General features: G+C 34.6%; 1 protein-coding gene across 2 annotated transcripts; it reads left to right on the top strand.

The window, feature by feature from the left end:
* The first annotated feature begins 240 nt into the window (after positions 1-240).
* On the top strand, positions 241-23,762 carry LOC125061202 (protein toll-like). 2 transcript variants are annotated; one of them, XM_047666444.1, is made up of 10 exons: positions 241-496; positions 14,722-14,807; positions 15,611-15,788; positions 16,387-16,639; positions 17,152-17,403; positions 18,773-18,936; positions 19,333-19,736; positions 20,135-20,237; positions 20,924-21,100; positions 22,081-23,762. In XM_047666444.1, the coding sequence occupies exons 2-10, from the start codon at positions 14,746-14,748 to the stop codon at positions 23,488-23,490; spliced, it is 3,003 nt and encodes a 1,000-aa protein (XP_047522400.1). In that variant the 5' UTR covers positions 241-496; positions 14,722-14,745; the 3' UTR covers positions 23,491-23,762. The 2 variants fall into 2 exon arrangements, with proteins under 2 accessions (XP_047522400.1, XP_047522401.1); XM_047666445.1 differs by lacking the exon at positions 17,152-17,403.
* Positions 23,763-24,608: the final 846 nt, after the last annotated feature.

Raw genomic sequence — 24,608 nt, 5'->3', positions numbered from 1 at the left:
TTAATACAGCATCTTATTTTTCTTTTAATATTTAAACAAACTTTTACTGTAATTTTACTGTAATCGGATTTGGAATCTGCTGTATTGTTTTAAGAAACTACTATATTTTTTAGCTGACAACACTGTAATTTTACTTTTGGGATCTGGAAGCACTGGGCCGCACTCAGGCGTCACTCCGCACTCGTCACTCGTCACTCGTCAGCCATGTATAATTTTTTCTTAGTTCACTGTTCACTTGTTCAGTGCGAATTGTCATAATAAAGTGACGTCGTTTGTTATTTTTTTAGAAACAATTTATTTATTAAATTCGCGATTTGCTTGCGATATATTTACATTAACAATATAACGTGTTTTACTGTGATAATCGATAGTAAATATATTTGGTTGTACTACTTTCATCACATCCAGGTCCGGGTGATTTATTATTTGGTCATTTGACCTTTTTTGTTTTGATGTACCTGATTTAGTATTTCGTGCTCGCCTCGGTTGACCAAACGTAAGTAATGAAGTTTATTTAAATATTACTATGTATCAAAATAATTAGATTAACCAGAGTGTTTCTCCAAAGCAAAGAGAAATAGAACATCCTGAACCTTAGAGATCAGATTTACTTCCAGAATCTGTGACATCACCATCCACCTATGAATGGATCCCACATATCGTTTTATCATCATATATAGTATTCAGAATTAAAGACCCTAAACTGGCATAGGTACAAGTACAACTTATTAAAGCAACACAGCTTAAGTATGATAATTTATAATAATTTTTGGTAATATTCTTTTTGTTGTTTTGTTGTATTGTCTTGAATCCCTACCGATTATATGATACCCATTGTTGCTTGATAAGAAATTGATTCCTAAAACATTAAAATTTATAGTTAATCTGTTATATTCAAATACCTCTTGATTGATGTATATAAATAAAGATTAGATGATAAAGATGTATTTGTAATTTGAACTGTTTTGTCATAAAATTGCTAAGAGTAAAAATATTATTTCTGCAATAATTTGATGGTTTTAAGAAATACTATTAATATATATACATTTTGAAGTACCAAAATTTCACCTAAAGTAATTATATTTTTTTGTAAGATTCTGAGAAAGTGCCTATTAATAAAATAGGGTTTATCGTTTTTTAACTGTTTTATTTTAGGCATTACAGTTAAAATAGAGCTTTTTCTTGTGTATATATCTATTTGGATGTATATTATTGATCTTTAATGCCTTTAACTTGTCTATGTAAGGGGTTCTGGTTCACAGAAATTGTATTTACGCCTAAAGGTAGTTAGCATGAGGGTAAATATCCACATCATTAGGTCTGTAACTATGTATTACATAGAAAGCTGGTCTAGTCATAGAAACTAGTCATACATCATTTATTAGGCAGGTCATCAATAGGTAGAGCACTTTATTAATTTCTAATAAATGTAATTAATTATATTATTTTTTGGAAAGCATTTTAAGGATGGCCTCCGAGGAAGGGAAGTCCCAAAACTTTAGTTACTTAATAAAAAAAACATTTTTACAAAATAATTTTGAAGATAGATAAAAAATATGTTCATGGGACGCAGCTGCGCAAATTGTTTACACAATCTTTGTTTGGGTTATACCAAATAAAGACTCAGTTTTGTGATAATCAAATTATCGGCCAGGTCATATTGCGTGTAAATGAAATACTAAATAACTACTAAACATCATATATGTATTTATTAAAGTACACCACCATAATGTATTAACAATGTATAATGCATTTTCTTTAGTTTAAGTTACAATATTTCTATTCTAAAATACATGACATCATAAAATTTAAAAAAAAATACACTTCAGTAATAATAATCACAAAATTTTAGTTTTCTCTAGCTATTACGCGATAAATTCAAAAGCGGATTTTTATACAGTTTCAATACGTGAATACTGAGGAATAATTCCGTCTATAATTTATGGTTTTATGTAATTTGACTGATGCGCTCATTGTTATAGGAAGAGGTCGCCATAAATCTTGTCTAAACTAGTAGTTCTATTTAAACAAGTGCATTGCTGTTACTTTCTTATGTCTTAAATACTAAGGTCCTTGATTTTATTGATACATTGATTAATATGTAGGAGCTAAAACAAGTTCCAATGGAGGTGATTGCCATCTTCGTATAGGGTTGGCAACATTTAATTTTGAAAGATAAATTGATAAGTAAATTATTTCCTATAGAATACAGTTGTGGAGGAAGAAAGATGTTCCTCCAACCTAAAAGCGACTGACCCTCAGTCTAAGCACTGACTGACCCGAATTTCCAAATGGCTAAAATCGATAAATTATTTATTTATTCCCAAAAACACATAAATTATCCTGACAGTACTGAACCTACGATAATATCGAAAAAAAATAATATACATAATATGTAATACATTGTCGCTACTGTAAACTCTGCGAACATATTATATTTTGAGGTAGGTATGTTAGCGGTCGAAATAATTTCGTTAGCGCGTGTAGAGGTCTGACGTCATGGCAGTGATTTGTATGCGCAGTTTGTCACGTATAAAAATATAATTATACTAGCCGATCCGGCAAACGTCGTTTTGCCATGTATATCATTTATAATAAAAAAATAGGGGTTGATCGTAGAGAGTTGAAAATTAGGGGTTGTATGTATTTTTTAATTCTGTAACATAAAAAAAATAAAAAATAAAATTTTATCTATAAATAAAAAAATAAAAATTAGGGGTGGACTACCCTTAACATCTGGCGGGCTTATTTGTGAATCTAAACCATTCCCAAATCCCCTTGAACACACACAAAAAATTTCATCAAAATCGGTCCAGTCGTTTAGGAGGAGTTCAGTCACATACACACGCACACAAGAAATATATATATTAAGATATTAATATTTAATTACTAAAATAGAGAAAACTAACCTATTAGTACTATATATTTAACTTATTAGGATAGAATTGATATTATCTTGGCAATTTCGACAGCCCTGAGATTTGCGTCGGTGATATTTTATAGCTTCTTAAGTAAGGAAAAACCAATAATTATCCACCTGACTTGCCTACGATTTCAATAATTAGTATAACTATTTTATATTACTACTAGCAGACCGGCCAAGCGTTGCTGTGGCTAAGGTTTTAGTTATATTACATAGTAGTAACCTATTCAAGGGAAACGGTAGGAGAACACCAGTCATGGGGACTACCATGCTTTTTTGGTGGTTATGCCATTAAATTGTACCTATTGTAGCTTATGTGAAAAGTTGGTACTTTCAACACAGCGCCATCTGTTAGAATTGTGACTATCAAATAATAAACAAATATTTTGCAATAAAATAATATTGCGGATATAAATTGAGATGTACGCTATCCTATCTTTTAAGTTAGACCAACCCGCTCACGGTCTGCAAATTTGATTGAAATCGGTTCAGTAGTTTAGGAGTCCACAGCGGACAAACAACGTGACACGTAATTTATATATATTAAGATTACAACTCCTGGTGATAACATATCGTCGAATGATAACCTCGTAGAGAACCAAACATTACAGGAAACGAAAACAATGTTTCATTTCGTCAATGTTCGTTAAAATATTATTATGTGCTTTTGTCCATAGTTTTGGTTGCTAAAAAGGACTTATTTATTCATAACATAAGATTATACCAGTTAAATGACATAAGTCTAAAAAAAAATTGTTTTTGACATACGAGGTTTTTATTCTACAGTGACGATATGGCGTTTAGCTCAGAGGTTCATGTTTCATTTCCAAGGAGAAATTGTTTAAGCGTGTGGGTTGCAAGAACAGCGCTTATCCCTTTGCTGTGGATATTACACCAAAAGATCAGCGCCCGCAACCTTCAGATCGGGCGTAAATAAAACTCTGTATTGAAATTATCTCTATAACTTGCTATTAGAAGAAGTCTGAAGTTACATAGCTATGAGAAACCTATAAAATCCTAACTGGCCACTATAATGTTCCAGGAATTGAGAAGCTCTTTATTTTACGTGAAAATATACATTTGAGGGGGTAGTTCTTTAAAACTGAAGACCACTCAAAATAACACAAATTCCCTACAGAACTTTCTCCCAAACCAAGTAGTGGCCGACTGGAATAGGCTTCCAGAAAGTGTAATCAGTGCACCATCTTTGAACTCCTTTAAAAATAGATTGGAAAGTTTCTCCAAATCTCAAAATACACGCACATCAGCTTATTAAGCTGCTAGTGTTTATATACATAATAATAATGTTTAACAATAAATTAATGAATACAAGAATATTTGACCCCAAAACTCATTTAAAGCCATGTTCCTCTCAATAACGCTATTTTGTATACTGTCATAATGAATAAAAAGCTTAAGGAAAGGATTATTAAATTTATTCTTTAATGAAGCAGAGGACTGCGAATAGACAAAGGCAAGGCCGTTTATGGATAACCTTTCTACTTCAATAACAAACGACATGTTCTAGTTTGACAAATCAAATCTAGCATTAAGCTTACCCTAGAACTGGCTAAAAGTTGTGGAAAAATTTGTCGTAAAACCTTCGGGTTTTTTTCGAATGTAAATGTACTTGTATTTAGAAAGTGGTTATTTTATTGTGATTAACCTATAGAATAATTATAATAGTGGCGCTAAAACTATATATGAGTCCTGGTCTCGTTTGGGTTTTTTTCATACATCAGACAGAGACAGATCAAGTAGATCTGACACGTGTCGTAGATTTTCAGATTCCTCACGATGTTTTCCTACTTGAGCGTGTCAAATGCGCACATAAAAAGTCTATTGGTGCACGGCCGAGGATAGAACATAAGGGATGAGAGTCGCCCTCTGAAGCCACTAGGCCAACACTGCTATGGAATGTAACTAACCTATAAAGTATATGCTCTGGAAATGTGGTGTTGGAGGCGGGGATGCTTGGGATTCCCTGGACAGCTAAGGGAACAAACGTGTTCATACTAAGACATGTAACACGCAGAGATCCAGAAAGGACCGGACCTTGACGCCCATCTCCTATGGCCATTACGGGTGTCGTCACCAAGGCGCTCTGTGCCTGCCGAAGACAGGGGAGAGTGGAGGAAGTTGCGCGTTGCCAATAACCTTCAGAAATGAAGAGTGCTACTGAAGGAGATAGAATATGTAACGTAAAATATGTTATACAAATGTTTTCTTAACGCAAGGATCATTCTTTACTCGCGCCTTATATATGTCACCGTAAAATTGTAAAAACCGTTAGATTGTAATCTATCTCGAGAGTTTGTAAACTGTCGAAAGATTGTGAACCTCAACGAACTGCTTACAAATTAACGTATTATTATTCGGTAGTTATATGTAATTGTTGGGAAGTAAAATGAATCTGTAATTGACCAAAGAAGTTTGAATGATAACTAAGTTAGTGTAGTACAATCTACCGAATAATAATACGTTAAATTGTAAGCAGTACGCTGAGGTTCACAATCTTTCGACAGTTTATAATCTCGCGAGATAGATTACAATCTAACGGTGTTTACAATTTTACGTTAACATATATTTTCATCACTTTTATAGTTCTTATTTTCAATTGTACACTATAAATATATACATGACGAAAGAGATTCGCGTGCTTGCATGCGTGACCGTTATGATCAGAATAAATTTTATTTTATTCTGATCGGCATATTCGGCAAAGTATATTTTACTATGGAGAGAGTTAGACCTACAACGCACTAGCGGCTGGCCGCAATGCGGTGTGCGGCTGGCCGCACATCGATTATTACATGAAACCGCACGATAACAACGCACTGACTTGCGGTCAACCGTCAACCGCTCCGGTTGATCTGGAGCTGCGGCGAGCCGCTCCCTCCACGCACTCGGCGCGGTTAGCCGCAAATACCACGTCCTACCCGCCTCAGTCATCGCTTGTTCCTTGCGCTAGACACTATGCAGAGATTTTTTGACGATATTTTCTACGATTATATAAATAAATAACTGCCGCAACTTCTTCAACGTCCATCATGCGCAATATTTGAAGAAGCACTGACGAGTGACGATTGCGGCAGACCGCAATAGGACCGTAATAGGGACGGTTAGCCGGAATACGGCATGCCGCTACGGCAGACCGTATATACCGCGGCCTACCGCAGCGGCACGCCGCTACGCGGCCAGCCGCTAGTGCGTTGTAGGCCTTACTCTACAATACTTTCCGTAATTAACTATAGTGAACTTAAGATCATAATAATATTAATAAATCGTTTATTTGCAAGTGGTACATTCAGATTGTTTAATTGTACACAATGAACCATATCAAAATAGGCTTGCAAATGTCAAATTAATTATCAAAATGTCATTATAATAAGAACAGTTAAGTTATTTATAATTGTTGTCGGAACTTTTCGAAATACGCTACCAATAAAATCACGTTGCTTGATGAATCACCTTCCCCTTGAAAGCATTATATGGAATTCATCTATTGATGCACGAGGCTAGTTTAAAAAAAAACTCCATCCTATTAAAAACTATCCTGGCTTGTAAACTAGCTTAATAGCTCAGAAATTAAGCTAGTTTTGTCTACACGAAGCCAGAAGTACTAGCTTGCTAGCTTACTGACACTAGCTTGCTATCCTAGCTTGAAAAACCCAGGAGCAGCAGCTTGCCGATTTAGGAAAGAATGGAGGAGGTGGTCGGCCACTACGAGACCTTCAGAAATGCAGAACGCTAGGAGTATTACGATACAGCTAAATTTTGATGTCAGCTATTGCTCCATCTACAGCGAATCCTTGAAATACTATATTTGTATGAATATGTATGTATGACCTGGGTGCTATCGATTCGATTCGATTTATATGGAGTACATCCCACACTATGTGAACTATATTTTTAGGAGTTTAAGAGATGCGTCATATTTTCTAATCCGTCGTAAACAACTTTGATGAAGATTGACTAACGGAATGTTTTATTTTCGGGATTTTATTTATAAATCGGTAATTTGGTTTTTCCGGTTTTAAATTAAAACAAACAACAACAGTGACGCTACAACCGTTTAGGTGTGGGTCTCAGATATTTATGTTTCGTTTCATGATTATCTATATATATAAAAAGAAAGTGGTGTTCGTTTGAGGCTCTTTCACGCTTAAACCACTGATCGTATCGACATGAAACTACCACCATTCGATGCGAAATTTTTCCTAGATGGTTTATGGCTATTTATTTTTTTAATTCCAACGTTCCTTCATTTTTTTATTTCTGTTTTACTTTTATGAAAATTTTTCCCGCTAATAAAAACAAAAGAGGCTTCCTAGAACCGCAAAACGTCAACATCTGTTAAAAACTCGATTTTCGAAATATTTCAATTTTCTTAGCGGGAAGTTAAAAAGAAGAATAATAAAAATATGAAAAAAAATAAAATAATGAAACATAAAATTTATTTTAATTCGTCTAGCAAAGCGGGCGCGAAACGGCAAATTTTTTATAATTGGCAAGTAAGTGACCGGCTTTCTGTACCTGACATACGCCGTCCACTTTTTGGGTCTAAGTCATGCCGGTTTCCTCTCGATGTTTTCCTTCACCGTTCGTGCGCGTGTTAAATGCGCACGTGGACAGAAATTCCATTTGTGCACAGCCGGGAATCGAACCACGAACTCAGGAATGAGAGTCGCACGCTGAAGGCACTAGACCAATACTGCTCTTCGGTTTTAAATAAGGCTTATTAAATTCGCACTCCAAACGAAGTGATTATCGTTAACTAATCGGTCATTACGTTATTCATTAGTTATAATTTTTATGCTACCGTTATATATGATGGACGAGATGGTACTTTTGCTACGTAATCTTATGTATGTAATAAGTACTCAGTGATACGGACCATTTAAGTATATATATAAAATATATATATATATAAATAGAATTGAATCGGAAATTATGTTGCTAAGCATAAAACTGGAAGACGGCTAGACTAATTCGAGTATTTTTTTTGATATCTGAAGAAGGTTTGTATGGGGAGAAAAATTTCAGGGAAGAAATATATTATATATAAATCTTATATATAAAATTCTCGTGTCACAATGTTAGTCTGCATACTCCTCCGAAACGGCTTGACCGATTCCTCTGAAATTTGGTAAGCATATTGGGTAGGTCTGAGAATCGGCTAACATCTATTTTTCACACCCCTAAATAATAAGGGTGGTCCACCCCTCAATTTTTTTTTTTATTTTTTAGACAAAATTTTTAATTTCTATTTTTTTATGATACAACATTAAAAAATACATACAACCCCTAACTTTCACCCCTCTACGATCAACCCCAATTTTTTTATTATAAATGATATACATGGCAAAACGACGTTTGCCGGGTCAGCTAGTATACATATATATTTCAATGTTTACGGGTTACCGACCGTACGGGGATGGTTGCTTGTGGCGAAATAAATTTCGGTCGAGTAATATTCGTTACAAAATCTCAAAATCTTTCCTCTGTATATCTAATATAGATTCAAATATTGTTCATAAAAAGTTTTTTTCAGATCGTACAATCTATATAAAAAATATACTCGTCAAAGCGTAAAACCTCTTTCAGGCTTTTTGAATTTGCTTAAAACGTAAGATTTGAGATAGAAGTTAAAGATTGGAGGTTATATGTCACATGTTTTTGGATATACATTGCTCTCCATTAAAAGAAGCATTTGTAATTTATTAATTAATATTATCACGCCTTTTATCAAGAGGTAGGCAGAGACCTCGGATCACCACTTGCTACGGTCCTGACCTCTCACACTTTATCCACTTTCATGACATTCACCATGCATGCCCGATTATAAGTAATTTTAACTTGTCCCTTCTGTAGTACTTCCAGGATTTGGTCCAGGTATGTGCGACAAGGCCTACCCAACCCGATTTCACCATCCACGTTAGCCTTGTATTTATATACTACTTGTTTTGTAGTATATACAGTTTAAAAAAATACATATAATATTTTGCAAATATCAATGACATATAAATGTTTCATCTCTTATCTTCTCTGTACAAGCTCACTGGGCTCTGTCCCGTCATTAATTAAGCGGATCAAGGGAAGTTGACTAATCAATTATCAAAATTACGACTCTTTATTATAAAACTGTGTGGTAAAAAACTATTATTCTAATTTTTATTATAACATACAATCGCAGTGCGTGGATGAGGTTTATCTGAAATTATATCTGTTACTAAGTATTAATTTGTAGTAATATAATGATTGCCTCTGGTGGATGAACTACTGCAGGTTTCTAGATTTAATACCGGGTATGGCTGGCTATTGTTTCCTAACTTGATAAAGTTATCTTTTACGTATATCGCCAGACTGAATAGGTACTGTGTAACTTCCAATGGTGATACTCATCCCGTTTTTGTAGTATACATATAGTTCCCGTAATGATGATGATGACCTTGGTATCTTACGGTACAACTTAATTTAGACTTACAGAGTAACAACGCTGGCAATTTGGGGGGAGGGGGGAGTCTTTTGAAACGTTACAGCGCGTTACATGGGCGGAAGGGGGGTTATTTAAACAACGCGTTACGTAACGTTTTTTATTTTAATAAAAAAACTGGGGGATTCATTGGCAAACCTTTTCGTTTATGTTGTACGGGGAATCCCTTTATTGTACAGAATAACGTTATGGTGCGTTACATGGGGGGGAGGGAGCTTCTAAAATCTTAAAAAATTGCGTTACGTAATACTTGAACTCCCCTACCTAGCCTAGAGAACTTTTATGTAGAAATTAAACTAATAGATTTAATATTTAATACATGTTGTCTTGACATATACTGTTTTAGAAGAGAAAGAAAAAACTTTGTTATACATTATAAAAAAGATATTTAGGTAAATAAAAGTGAACTTTATGTGTCTCATTAATGTAGCAAATACATTTAAGAGACATGTATCGATAAGCTTTGTAACTTTCATCCATACTTACAAAAGATACACTTCAACGTTTTATACAAACCTCTAAAAGAGTATAGGCCTTATACAACTGGCTCCATCTCTCTCTATCTTGAGCATTTTCCTCTCAATCTTCCCCACCAACTTCTTCAAGCTCGTCAGCCCCCCTTGCAAGAGAGAGGCCTTTCTTTATTTTCCCTGGTGGCCCTTGTCATCTTGTTATCCTGTTTGTTCATGCGAGCTGTGCGCCCCCACCATTTTTTTAATCGGGTATAATGACTATTGATAGCACGAAAGCTACATCTCATCATCTTCAGAACTTGAAATAAAATCGTCCAAGTTATGTAATCTTATCGGTGTTCTATTTAATCAGACGATAAAAACATGATGGAGTATACAAACATGGGGTATAGCTTCAACTAGTAAACAACAACTTCAGGTTTTAAAAAATAATTCAATTCCTCTTTTTTATCATTCTCTTACTCCCAGTAACAAACTTTACATTGAAATTGTATTAGGCAGTTGCACAAATACAAAATACATCTTATTTTTTTATAATTCACCAAATACACAGACATAACTCCCTAAAGTCAGCACCGGAACACAAAATTAGTACGGAAAACTTGCCTACTGAGCTATGCGTATTATTAGCAGTGGACCTTCCGACTGCAAGGGTTTTTGGTTCTGACTTTGATGAAATAATGGCGTTTGTACATGACTTTATATGTTTTAATCATTTAAGACATTTTTCATATACAGTCAAAACCGTTTACTACGAAATCGTTTAGAACAACATACCGGTTATATTGACCAAAATCAAAGGTCCCGGCTGAATTCTATTGTATTAGGTACTTTATAACGCTGTTACGACTATCGGTTTTACGACCAAATAAGTAGTCCCTTCGATGTCGTTTTAACAAATTTTGACTGTTTGAATTAAAAATACTGTTTAAATAAATTTATATGTTTATAAATTTTCATAATGCATTCATATTTTCTAAATTAAATATTGATATAAAATCTTTATCGTTATCGGACATCCTGTGTACTTTTTACTCATATGGGAAAATATGTTTGCTATTTCGATTGTAAGGGCAATTGCAAGGACATATAAATAATAATATCCCTTCTCCCGCCTTCGGGGTCTTTCCAAAAATAAACCATGCCAATTCCGCATCATTACAAATTTGTTTAATTATAAACTAAAAAAATCACTGGCGCTACAATCTCTTTAGGTCTGGGTGTCAGATTTCTGAGAATATGTTTAATGATCATTTTTCAATCTACACGCCGCGCCGTCGACTTTTTGGGTCTAAGACATGTCGGTTTCCTCACGATGTTTTCCTTCACCGTTCGAGCGAAAATTAAATGCGCACATAGAAAGAAAGTCCATCGGTGCACAGCCGGGGATCAAACCTACAACCTCAGGGATGAGAGTCGCACGCTCAAGCCACTAGGCCAACACTGCTCAATTAATTATAAACTACTTGAAATAATATATGTAAGTTTTGTATAGCTTGTGTATAACATGAGCAAATAGTATTGGTACAGGATTTCGCATGTGCCTGTTAACCCTGAGGTCGTGAGGTCCAATCACCGCTGTGCATCAATGGATTTTTCTTACTATTTGTGCCTTTATCACTCCCTCGTACAGTGAAGGAAAACATGCCGAGGAAACCGGTCCGTGTCTCATGCACTAAAGAGTAAAGACTCATCACCTACTTGCCTATTCAGAAAAAAATACCAAGAAACTGGTACAGATATCAAAGGACAAGATCAGTTCCCTCTATGTAAAGATAATAAAATAAAATAAATAAAATATGTTTATTATGGAACATAAGATACATGTATCACTTATTCCACGTCATTAAATTTGAAGGCATCCCTACTCATCGGCAAAGAAGACAGAGGGGGTAGGCCGAGAGAAAAAGCCGGCGTAAAAAACTCTCGGTACTCTTTTAAAACAGCAAATCATCAAACAACACTTATTAAAACAAATATCGCAAATTAATTAGAAGTAGCCTGTCTAGCACTAGTCCCAGGCCCTTTTATCAACTAGATAATCGTTGACTTTATAGTAAGCCTTTTTACACAGCTTTTCTTTAATACATTTCTTAAATTTATTGTAAGGCAGTGATAAAAGAGCCTCTGGGATTTTATTAAAGAAGAGTATCCCTTTCCCCAAAAAAGAATTACTAACTTTAGATAGTCTAGTACGGGGAAATTGCAGCCTGCGTTTGTTCCGTGTATTAACATTGTGCGTATGTTCTATTCTAGTAAACTTATCACTATTTTTGTATACATACATAATATTTTCATAAATATATTGCGAGGGAAAGGTGAGTATATTAACTTCCTTGAATTTATCTCTAAGAGATTCCCTACATTTTAAATTATAGATTGCACGAATAGCCCTCTTCTGCAGGATGAAAATAGTTTCGACATCAGCAGCATGACCCCATAATAATAAGCCATAAGTCATTAAGCTATGAAAGTAACTAAAATAAACAAGTCTAGCTGTATCGACATCAGTTAGTGAGCGAATTTTTTTAACCGCGTAGGCTGCAGAACTAAGTCTCTTCGCCAATCCGTTAATATGAGGGGACCACTGAAGTTTTGAATCCATGGTGATTCCGAGAAATACAGTTGTATCATCCAGATTCAATTCCTCACCGTTTATAATTGGTCTAGTATCCATAACCCTTGCATTTTTTGCACAAAATTTAATGCATTTTGTCTTTTTTGCATTAAGTAGAAGGTTATTCATACTAAACCAATGGACAATCGAAGACAGAGCATTGTTCACATCGTCAAAATTTGTTATTTGTCGTTTGATTTTAAAAATCAAGGACGTGTCATCAGCAAACAAAACTATCTGATGTTTTCTCTCTACCATGAAAGGTAGATCATTTATATAAACAAGAAAGAGGAAAGGGCCAAGAATTGAGCCCTGTGGTACCCCCATATCTACTGCCGACCCAGAGGACCTCTTACCATTCACTTCAACCTTCTGAGTTCTTCCGTGTAAATAGGAAGTCAGAAGATTCAGTGCGGTATTCTTGATGCCATAGTGACGGAGTTTCCCGATTAAGGTCTCGTGTTGGACACAATCTTATCTTAATAATAAAACGATACTATTTTTTTAAACAGCTTTTTTATATTTTTATGTGCGTCTGCGATATAAATCGTGTATTTTACAATTATCACGCGGTGTTAAATTACGCGGCGGCCATTTTGTATTCGCTTCACTAATTATCGAAGCAATTATGAACGTTATTTTATAGTCTTCTTCAATACCAACCAATTTATTAGAAAATTTATTAGTTTATTAAGCTAAGTATACAAATAGTTTTAGGACCAATACTGCCGTTCACAGTTCGTTCATTCATAGTAGGAAAGGCCCTTTGTCAGTAATTATGTAAAATATTTATTTACAAAAGCTTACTAAAGCCCGGCACATTCATACATCGGTATATTATATTATATATTATAGCCTTTTTTCGAACATGACAGTATTTTTTCTTTATTTTTCGTAGATTGTTCTTTTGTTCCACTTTTGCGTGTCCGGTTGCCAGGTGGCAAAGGCCTCCTCCAATCTTCTCCATTCTGGCCTTTGGCCACTCTACCCCATGTTGTTCCCGCGACTTGTATAATATTCTCGGCATGAGTGAAGTGAGAAGAATGGGAGAAAACATAGTCGCACACCCAGACTATACCATATCATATAGGGGAAACCCCATACATTGTTTGGTACATAAGAAAAAAAAACTCACAAGATTTAACGTAACAAGAACTTATAGGCGAACGAAGAGAAAAAAAATACATCGATTAAATGTAAAACTAAAGGAAAATTTATTTAAAATTGTGACGGGAGCAACTATGGATATCCAGACCTAAATCGTCTGTCAGAATGCTTTGGCCAGCTTTGGCCATTACGCGTTCTTCTTTAAGGCGTAATATGGAATGTAGATCAGAGACTTTGACATGTAGGTACTATGAGAGTAGAGATTTGGGCCTGGATTCTTGAACGTCATATTTAAACATACATACATAGTACATTTCAATGTGTTTGATCTACTTTCCGTGTTATTAAAATTTTACTAAAAGTCTGAGAAGATACGTCAAAAATGTTTTGGATTGCAAGTATCGTTTCTGAAGTTCCCTTAGTGTATATTTATTTATTTATTTATAAGTAATCTTATAGCTATGTATTATAAAAATGAAAGTAATCAAAAAATATACAAATCCAAAACAGATTACATTGATAAACAAAATATACGAAACAGAAAACATACGTCAATTTAGCACATTAATAAATAAAAAAGAAAACTGAATTTGTTACTACTGCGAAATAAATTTAAAGTGTTCCCGCTTCCTAAAATATTTCCTCACACCCTATTTGGTAAGGTGGAAAATTTCTACATCATCATAAATTGTTCTGCAGCCTAACCCGAAACATTGGTGAATAACGCAGATAATTCGTGTTCGTACTAGGCACATCGTTACTTAGCTTAAAAAAAAAACTTCAGTGGCGCTACAACCTTTTTAGGTCTGGGCCTTAGATTTCTGTATCTATTTCATGATCTTATAAATCTAATAGACTAACAGGTGATCAGCCTCCTGTGCCTGACACACGCCGTCGACTTTTTGGGTCTAAGGCAAGCTGGTTTCCTCACGATGTTTTCCTTTACCGTTCGAGCGAATGTTAATTGTGCGCATAGATGAAAGTTCATTGGTGCACAGCCGGGGATAGAACCTACGACTTAAGGGATGAGAGTCGCACGCTAAAGCCACTAGGCCAACACCGCTTAAATAAGCTTAAGTGATGAATATTATTTGTATTGTTTCAGATGTCAAGGTCAAGGTAGCCAATCATGATTTGTCTATCATTGGTACTGGTTCTGCTGGTCTGCAGTAGCCATGGACAAGTTCTCAAGTAAGTATTTTCTTATTTATTTCAGTTCAAAGTATACGTGGGTTAATACGACACAGTTTTTTGTTAAATCACTGATTTGCGGGTATTTTAAAAGCAAGACTGATAAAGCATTACTTTATACAGCTAAAAAATTATACAGGGGCAAAAGAGGCCCTAAAAGACAGCTACCCTTTACGCTCATTAAATTTAGAAACAACAGTCAAAATCTGCTATAACGACATCGAAGGGACTACTCATATTTGGTCGTAAAAACCGATAGTCGTAACAGCCGATGACGTTGTTATTAAGTGACCTATGACCTAATACAATAGAATTCAGCCGGGATCTTTGACTATGGTCAATATAACTGATGAGGTTAAAAGTGGCTAAAGCTTAGGTTTCATACAAAAGCGGTGCCGTTATCTAACGGCCGTAATGTAGCGTTTGGTGACGTCACCCATACGATGTCTATAAATAACATCGGAGTAGGTTTCCTTGAGGACGTCGGGTGTCACCGTAACGTCAAATAGCGGTGATGTCATTTGCATGACGGCCGTCATAGTGGTGATAAATATTAGTGGAAACGTGACTTGGACGAGCGAAAATGATGTTTTTTGCATTATGTTAAAAAGTAAAGACGGCCGTTATTAACAATCGTAAAATGACGGCCGTTACTTAACGGCACCGCTTTTCTAGGAAACCTAAGCTATAACGATATCGTCGTAAACGGTTTTGACAGAATTTACTATTTTTTTAACCTTCAAGAGTGACATGAATAGAATATTTTGGAATTGACTGTTTAACAATTCTACCTTTAATTTCAGTAATACAGCCATGGATATCCAGTATCCGCAAGGGTTCGAACCTGCGGCGCTAACATGGATGAAGCCAGATGGCTGTGCTGTACAGTCCATGCCAGGAGAAGTGGAGGTCACGTGTTCACTTCCCTCTGGAGTAGTAGTGGTGACAGTGTCTGCGAACAGCGTTTCATTGCGGTGTGAGGTATAAAATTTTAAAATAATGTTTAAGTTATTATAAAACACATATGTTTTTCTATATATTATATTTAAGACGCTCGTTCAGGTATAAAATAATGCTTGAAGTGTCTTTATTATACATTTATATAACGCAATTTTTGGAGATTATTAAACAACCCCCCCCCCCCTCCATGTTACTCGCCGTAACGTTTTTCAGTACCCAAGTATAGTAAAACGTTTTGTGACCACCTAGTGACTCTTTAGTTACTATTATGTGGTGTAAGTCGAAAAAAATATTAACAATAATTACGCGTTAATTTAATCCCCGCCCCGCATCGTAACGTTATACAAAACAAACCCCCCCCCCCCCACTCCCAAAACTCGTTACGTAATACTTAAACGCTCCCATACATACATAATATATAATTTTATTATGTGTGTTTTTTTGTTATTCTATAAGTATGTCTGTTGTTAATTATATGCTCTTTCCAATTTGTAATAACATATGTTTCATATTTTAAACAAAATATACAAGAAAAAAGTTAATAATACGATGAAACTCTGATGAACATTCGTAGTCCTTTCTCCAATTAACTAAGCGCGTATTTAAACATTTTTTTTAGGATAAAACATTCACCTGCAAAGAGCTAACAGAAGTGCACTCACACATAAGCAACCATTCAGCCAAGCCCAATATACGAGTATTGGCAATCGACAACTGCGTGTTGCCAGATGAAGAAATATCGTGTGTGCTCGGCTCTGTGGTCGGGGCCAAGGACGCCAAGGTGCTAATGTTTAAAGATCTGAAAAGTAATTTAACACAGCGCCATCTAGCGGGGTTGGAGGAAGTCACAGATTTCCAAATACGCGGATGCTGTAAGATTCTACTTTCTAATATGTTTTGTGTTACTGAACACGTGTTATGTGTAGATTGCTTTAAATTAGTAGCTTATTCTCTATTTAAACCAATATTTTCTATTGAACCCGTTTGACAGCACGGAGTCGCATTTAAAATGTGCGTTTTTGATGCGACTTTCTTTTGGCTCCGATTTTGCCTAAACTATATTTTGAATATAAAACACGGGCGAGTATATAACATAAAACTCTCTTTAAAACGTTAAAAGTATTAGTACAAGTTGTGGGTCTCCATCACAGCATTAATACGATTTGACAGAAGTAGACGGAAGATCATGTACTTTAGTTACTGAAATTAGACTGATTTAGTTACGATTAAGGGGAGAAATATATAAAATTAAATGTCTTCAAAAAAATGTTGTAATCTCCGGTCTTCTGATTTCAGCTAATATTTTAAATAAATATCACAAAAATGGGTCTACCCCCAAACTCTATTAGATCACGGGACACAACTTCATATATCTTTATTTCAGATAACACAATGGAGATTCCCTATGATGCATTATCAACATTGCCAAATCTTAACCGTGTGTTTATAAAGGACGCAGCGCTGCATCTCACAAACGAAAGTGGCGCCATCTTGACAATTAAACGTCTGACATTGCTCGATATTAAATTGAATTCAATGATACCAGATGGCGCTTTTAAAAGGACGCCATATTTGAATGATTTGATGATTCTTGGTCAAAGACCTGGTCTCGAAATTGATGAACATGCATTTGATGGTAAGTTGCCATAGCCATATTGTAGGATGCTGCAAACTTGGGATCACGTGGGAATATAATATTATAGTCGCTATTGGAAGTAGCAGTACTGGCGTAGGTATTGCATGGCCAGTCTCAATTGACAGAATCGCTACGGTCAAACAAGCCTAGAGTAAAACAGCCAACAACAAATTAAATTAATTATAAATATATATAGATACTAGCTGTTCCCTCCCACGCTTCGCTGTGGCACATTGTGTTTGAATGGTTGAGAAATGAGAAACACAACAATGAATACATTTTATTTAAGTTTAATTTTGCATTACTTGTGGAAAAAAATGAAAAAAAAAATAGACAAAACAATCCTTGATGCTTAAATTTCAGCTCGATCGGTGTAGAACTTTTTGAGTTTTTGAAGCGTACACAAACCAACATAAATTTTTTATATATATACTAGCTGATCCGGCAAACGTCGTTTTGCCATGTATATCATTTATAATAAAAAAATAGGGGTTGATCGTAGAAGGGTGAAAGTTAGGGATTGTATGTACTTTTAATGCTGTATCATAAAAAAATAAAAACAGAAAAACATATCTAAAAATTAAAAAAAATATTTAGGGGTGAATACCCTTAACATTTAGGGGGATGAAAAATAGATGTTGTCCGATTCTCAGACATACCCAATATGTACAAAAAATTTCATGAGAATCGGTCGAGCCGTTTCGGAGGAGTTTAACCACAAACACCGCGACACGAGAATTTTATATTTTAGATAGATATGAGTAAAATTTTTTTTATATAACGGGGCAAACAGGCAGGAGGCACACCTGATGTTTTGATATGAATACTCATGGCCATAAGCCTCGTAAGTTCGTTGTTAGAATATTGATCAGCTCACAATTTAATGCAATCACCTCGTGACCTGATTTGAAAAACAGTAAAATACAGCGGTCTGATGTATTCTTGATTTCTGGTTAAATTTTAAGTGTTACTAGTACTTTTCTTGGATAGAGCATAGGGCATTGGACTTAAAAAATATATAATATTATATTTCTATTTGTATACACGACATATTATCACTATTATTGAAGTTATACTTCTTTTGGCGCGTTAGGAAAAATTATGAGCGTGCGCGCGCACACCGTCACATGAAAACCGACACCCTGAAGTTAGCATAGTCAACATTATAAAATAAAAAATTTCAATTTGTTTAATTATTTAGAAATATTTTTTGTGATATTTAAATAACTTTATTTAACTAGATAATGCGGTATAATAAAACTTTCAATGTTATAATCCTTTTTTCTACTGTTAGAGTCGTTTTTAGCTTTTTAACTTTAAAAAAATGTTTGAAAATATTTTTTATAAGATGTTTTTTTTATTATTTCAGATCTACCTCAATTAGTGAATATTAGTTTGAACTCAAATAATCTTCGTTTTCTACCGGAGAAAGTATTTTCTAAAAATAAACTCCTAGAAAGTATTGAATTGTATGGCAATTCGTTGGAGACGCTACATTCGTCCGTCTTCAGTGGCCTCACACGTCTGACTGAGGTAAAATGCATATCTTTACGTGAACCACGTATATGTGCAATAAAATTTAGAACTACCTACATAACATTTACAAAAGCATTTAATTCTCATATATTAATTTTTGGCTTAGATTTTTACAGCTGTTTTTTTTTAATGAGTAAAAATTTATATCTACCCGCATTTTTATAAGAAATATTGATATATTATTAAATAGTAATAATATTAAATTAATCAATCATACTTTATAAATTGTACATGAAATGAATTGTTATGTCAAAACGGCAAGTCTGTTGCCTTCTTTATAAATTTATTTTGTCAATATAATTTCCCGCATCGGCTAAATATTCATAACATTATGACATTCTGTCATAGTCACCTTTTTCATATAGCTATTTAAAAGTTTATGTTAATTTTCAGGTAAAAATGTTCAGAAACTCACAAAATGTATTATTCAAAGTTCAAGATGGCCTTTTTTCAAATCTACCCTCATTAAAACTTGTTGACATTCACGATACGCGTTTAAGCCATGTACCTGAAAATTTATTTTTAAATAGTACCAACATTAAGAAGATAGATATGTCTGTCTGTGAAGTAAAAACTTTGCCTGAAAAGTTGTTCCTAAATTTGAATTTGGAATCTCTTGACTTAAGTATAAATGAAATTGAGGAATTACCTTCAAAAGTGTTTTATGGAAACAACAAACTAATCGAATTAAATCTAAATCGAAACAAGATAAAAGTGTTGCCAGACGGTATATTTAGTTATTTAACGAACCTGAAGGTTTTGAATATGGGAAGGAATAATATTGAAGATTTTAATGAGTGAGTATTTTATTTTTTTTTGCTAATAAATGGTTCAATTTTACCCACAGATTTTAAACTAGACACAAAAATTTATACGTGTCAAGCAAAAAAGGCCACTTGCCTATAAAATTGAAAAAATATAATTTATATATGAACACAGCCAAGACGGAGGGGAATTTTTGCTGTCCATTCCAGACATTGGACATTTGGTCGAATTACTAGCAACATATTTTCTATAAATAAAAAATAGTTCCTGGTTTTGCCGAACACTTGAGGTTTGATAGCAAGAGGGCTGGATGACCATGAATAAAAAAATCTAAAGATTCTTATTTCTTGAACTATTTAATTTTCTGTGTTCTAAAACTGAAATTTCACACTCATTGCAAGATTGATAATGTATTGTTTTTATGTTTTAGCTATGTATTCGAGGATTTATCAAATTTAGAAGAGCTGTATTTAAATAATAACAAAATCACAAGCCTAAGATATACAACCTTTAATTCATTGCGACATCTGAAGGTAAGTAAAATTCTGACAAGGTAACAATTGACGTAACATCCTACCTCCTACCGTTTCCCTTGAATAGTTTACTACTATGTAATATAACAAAAACCTTAGCCACAGCAACGCTTGGCCGGTTTTCTAGTAAATAAAAAAAAATGTGTGCGTGTACTAGGTGTACACACGTAAGAAGTGAAACTTCTTTATGACCTTATTTTTCGAAAAATGATCTACTATATGCAACTTTACAGAAATTGGTTAAATAAAGTTAAATTAGATAAAGTTTAACAAAAGGCTTTTATTATCATAGACATGAATACAAATACAATTATTTCATTTTAACTTATTACTGTACTACTATTTAGTACTAAGGTTATTACAGAATTTCATTAATTGTAATAGAATTATTAGTATTACTATCATTGTTATCGTTATTATATATTTTTGTTACTTATGGCTTCGAATCTCTTCGGATCAACCGTGGTAGGGACAAGAAAAAGATGGCGCGTAACCGAAAAATATGACAAATGTGTGTAAATTTTTTTCCAACGCCGATAAAGAAGTTTCACTTCAATAAATAAACATTCTGATCTGAGGAAAGATGAATCTACGGTGCATTGACACATCCATTTGACCAATCCGTTTAACATTCTCCCCGCGGCCAGGAACGAACGCCGATATTCTTATATTAATAAACTTTTCAGGTTCTGTCTCTCTCGCACAACAAAATAGTCCAGTACTCGGAAGCGGTTCCATATCTCTTGGACCTTCACCGTTTAGATTTAAGCCACAACCGTATAACAACGGTATATGATGTGTGGTTCACGCTGGTGTTCTTGCAGGATTTGGATCTATCGCACAATTCTATCACCGAGTTGGACGTAAGTAATTTATGTTGACACACTAGAACTGAACTGGATTGTGAGACAGTACGTTCCGGACAATTATGTCTTACGTTTGACATTTATGTCTTACGTTTGACAATTATGTCTTACGTTTGACAATTATGTCTTACGTTTGACAATTATGTCTTACGTTTGTGTTCATCGTTTAATGGGTCCTGTTAACTGATTGTGTGGGATTTAGAGAAAACTGTGGGGAAAAATAACTCGTTGGACATTTTCAGCAACTCCCAAGTATTTGGTAAAGTTGAATTAATATTTTAAAAAATTAAAAAAGAAACTGTGGCGCTACAACCTTATTAGGTCTTGGCCTCAGATTTCTGAATCTGTTTCATGATCATTTTTAAATCTAATAGGCAAATAGGTGATCAGGCTCCAGTGCCTGACACACGCCGTCGACTTTTTGGGTCTAAGACATGTCGGTTTCCTCACGATGTTATCCTTCACCATTCGAGCGAAGGTTAAATGCGCACAACGTTTAGACGTTTTAAAAATCTTTACTAGCAGAATAGTAAAATATATATGATAAGAAAGTCAATTTTAATATTATTATATAAAATCTTTGGGATATTTTCTAAATTATCGACATTTAAAATTTTTTTTAGCAAATTATTTTTTAAATGACTAGATGGTTTCACTTCATAGGCTCTCTTAGTTATATACTGGCCTATCTCTTTAATGATGAAAGAATTTTTGAAATAGGTTCAGTCGTTTTTGAATTTATTCCTTACAAAAATCTCTCTTTATAGTATTCGTATAGAAAAAGATTTATCGCATCACTATTAAAATTTTGTAATATGTATTAAAGTGATTTTGTTCAATAAGTCTGAAAACTCTAAATTCACGCGAAGACTTCGCAATTGGTGCCTGCGAGTTTAAAATATAACTAATATCTTAACTTATGTTTTCGATTATGATTTTTATAAAACTGTATATTGAATTACATTTTTTCCTTTCAGCGTATAAACTTTGACAACAGAACACGCGTGGACCTACGGTACAACAACATTACATATGTCGACCTAATACTACAACCCGATCTTTCACCCGACTCGTTGCCCGATCTGTTGCTCGACTACAACCCATTCAGTTGTAACTGTTCCCTATATGCCTTTATTACTCTCGCCAGCAACAAATCATTTTCACGCATACATATAAACGACGCAAAATGTTCTACCCCGACCGAGTTGTCGGACTACAGGTTGACCGACCTGTCGGTGGATATGTTGACCTGCGATTATCCGTTTTGTCCTGACGGTTGCAGTTGCACCGAAAGAATCGCATTGAAACAAGTCGAATTTAATTGCACTTCGCTGCCCCGATTCCAAGAACTAAGTCGTTCGTCACCCGACACAATCTTGCGATTAGAAAAGTACACACATATTAATGGGTTACCACCGTACGTGAAGCTTTTAAACGTGTCAGGGTTAAATATAACGGACTTCGAACCGGTGCTTTTTAATCCAATTGAAATCGATTTGAGCGACAACGCCCTTATCGCCGCTCCTCAGTTATTACACGGAAACGTTACCCTTAACCTCCTTAACAACCCGCTAAAATGCGATTGCGAGCACCGAGACAGCGTGAAATTATTAAAGAAATTCAATAAAAAAGTAAAATATTACGCGAAATTAACGTGCGAGAACGGTGACTATATCGAAACGAAGGACATCGATCAAATTTGCTCCTTAAAGAGTCAAGTGACCTACAGCCTGATAGCGTTGGCTGCCGTGTGTGTTATTGGAGTTGCGATATTTTTTGCGTACAGAAACGTTGTTCTCATTCGTATAATATTGAGAAAGTACGGCTTCCAGTTGTATACAGATTTAGGGGATTATGAGTACGACGCGTTTATTTCGTTCGCGCAGGAGGACGAGGTGATCGTTGACGAGATCGTTAAGAGCCTGGAAAGTGGCACGCAACCGCTGAAATTGTGCGTGCACTCACGCAACTGGATACCCGGCGAAATGATAGTCGACCAAATCGAGCGATCGGTCGAGCGATCGCGTTGGACGATCATTGCCCTATCGCACAGTTTTATTAAATCCTACTGGGCGAGAATCGAATATTTGACCGCGCACAGCAAATCCAAACTTCTAGTGTTGATTTTAGACGATGTGCATGAATCGGAAACGCTCAGTCCGGAAATTAAATTGTACATTAAGTCAACTACGTACACGCATTATTCGAATCCGTACGCCGTTGAACGACTGCGGGACGCTGTCTTGAGACAACCCAAATGGGTGGTTGGAAAGAAAAAGGATGGCGAAAAAGGGATAAAGGAAGAAGGTAGGTTAAAAGGGGCGCTGGATGTTCAGATCAATGTTGATGGCCAGTTGGTGAATCAGGGAGAGGTTAAGAAGTTTTAGAATTGCGTAACATGACGAAAGGTTTCTCTGGGATTTTGAGCTGATCTCGGAGTTGTCTGATTATGCCTCTTATAAAGCGCTGATAGTCTGTTTTAGTGATAACAAAAACTTAGATAATTTGCGTAATGCGTACCCTCATGTATCCTGTATATTTATACAGGGTGGTTTCATTACCTTAATATAAAATTCTTGCTTCCTTCTACTATTTACAAAGCATTTAAAAAAAAATAGTAGTTTAGTGCGGCAACGTCACACTAAATGTTACTAAAGATGATGTGTTTAATCAATTAATTAAAAATTAAGTAAAATTACGTATTCAACTCGCTTTTTGTTCACATAAAAGTCAAATTTAATAATGATATGCGTACTTTTCAGTACATATATTTAGATGATGTTATAAATATAGTTTTATATATAATATTGTATGACTAAGTTGGTAAGAACAGCCCTTGAGCCTTTATAATTGAATTTTAATTGTGTTCTCTTATTTTTATAGTTCTTTCGATAAGTACAAGTTTTGACGATTATTATTATTATATTATTTTACGTTCTAATATTATAGATTCAATTTAAAATAGAACCTTATTGCAATGGCATAAGGTTTTAATTAACTTTGTTTTTTAACTACAAAAGTCATAATTTTCGTTTATACTATGAAACTTGTACTAATCCCACAGAATGGAAAGTGACAGTTTTGCTATCCAACTATTTATGTTAGAAAGAGATCGAAATATTTTTTATATAATTATGAAGGAAGCAAGTGTCCTGTCTTCCTCATGTAAAAGAAAGAGACGCAACTACGTTTAGCCATATTATTTTATTCTCAACGTTATATCTCATTTAAAAGCAATATTTTATTAGTTTTTAAGTATTTTACAAATAATTGAGCAGTTTATTGCAACTCGAATATATTTAAGTAAGTGTCGGTCAACTGTATTTTGGATATGTTTACAATTATTAAATGTACCGACAAATTACAGTATGACTATTTTATGTACTTAGTTTTTGTACTCTGAACTAAGCTTCTAGCTCTACTTATCTGTACAAGTACGAAGACTTGTGCGCCTTGCCAAAGCTTTTAAGTCGTAAAAATCAAATTTCATTATTTTACTAACTTT

The sequence above is a fragment of the Pieris napi genome, chromosome 23, assembly GCF_905475465.1.
Source record: "Pieris napi chromosome 23, ilPieNapi1.2, whole genome shotgun sequence".
In the NCBI taxonomy this organism is placed as follows: domain Eukaryota; kingdom Metazoa; phylum Arthropoda; class Insecta; order Lepidoptera; family Pieridae; genus Pieris; species Pieris napi.
Note: the sequence above shows the minus strand (reverse complement) of the source record. Positions and strands in the feature narration are given on the sequence as shown.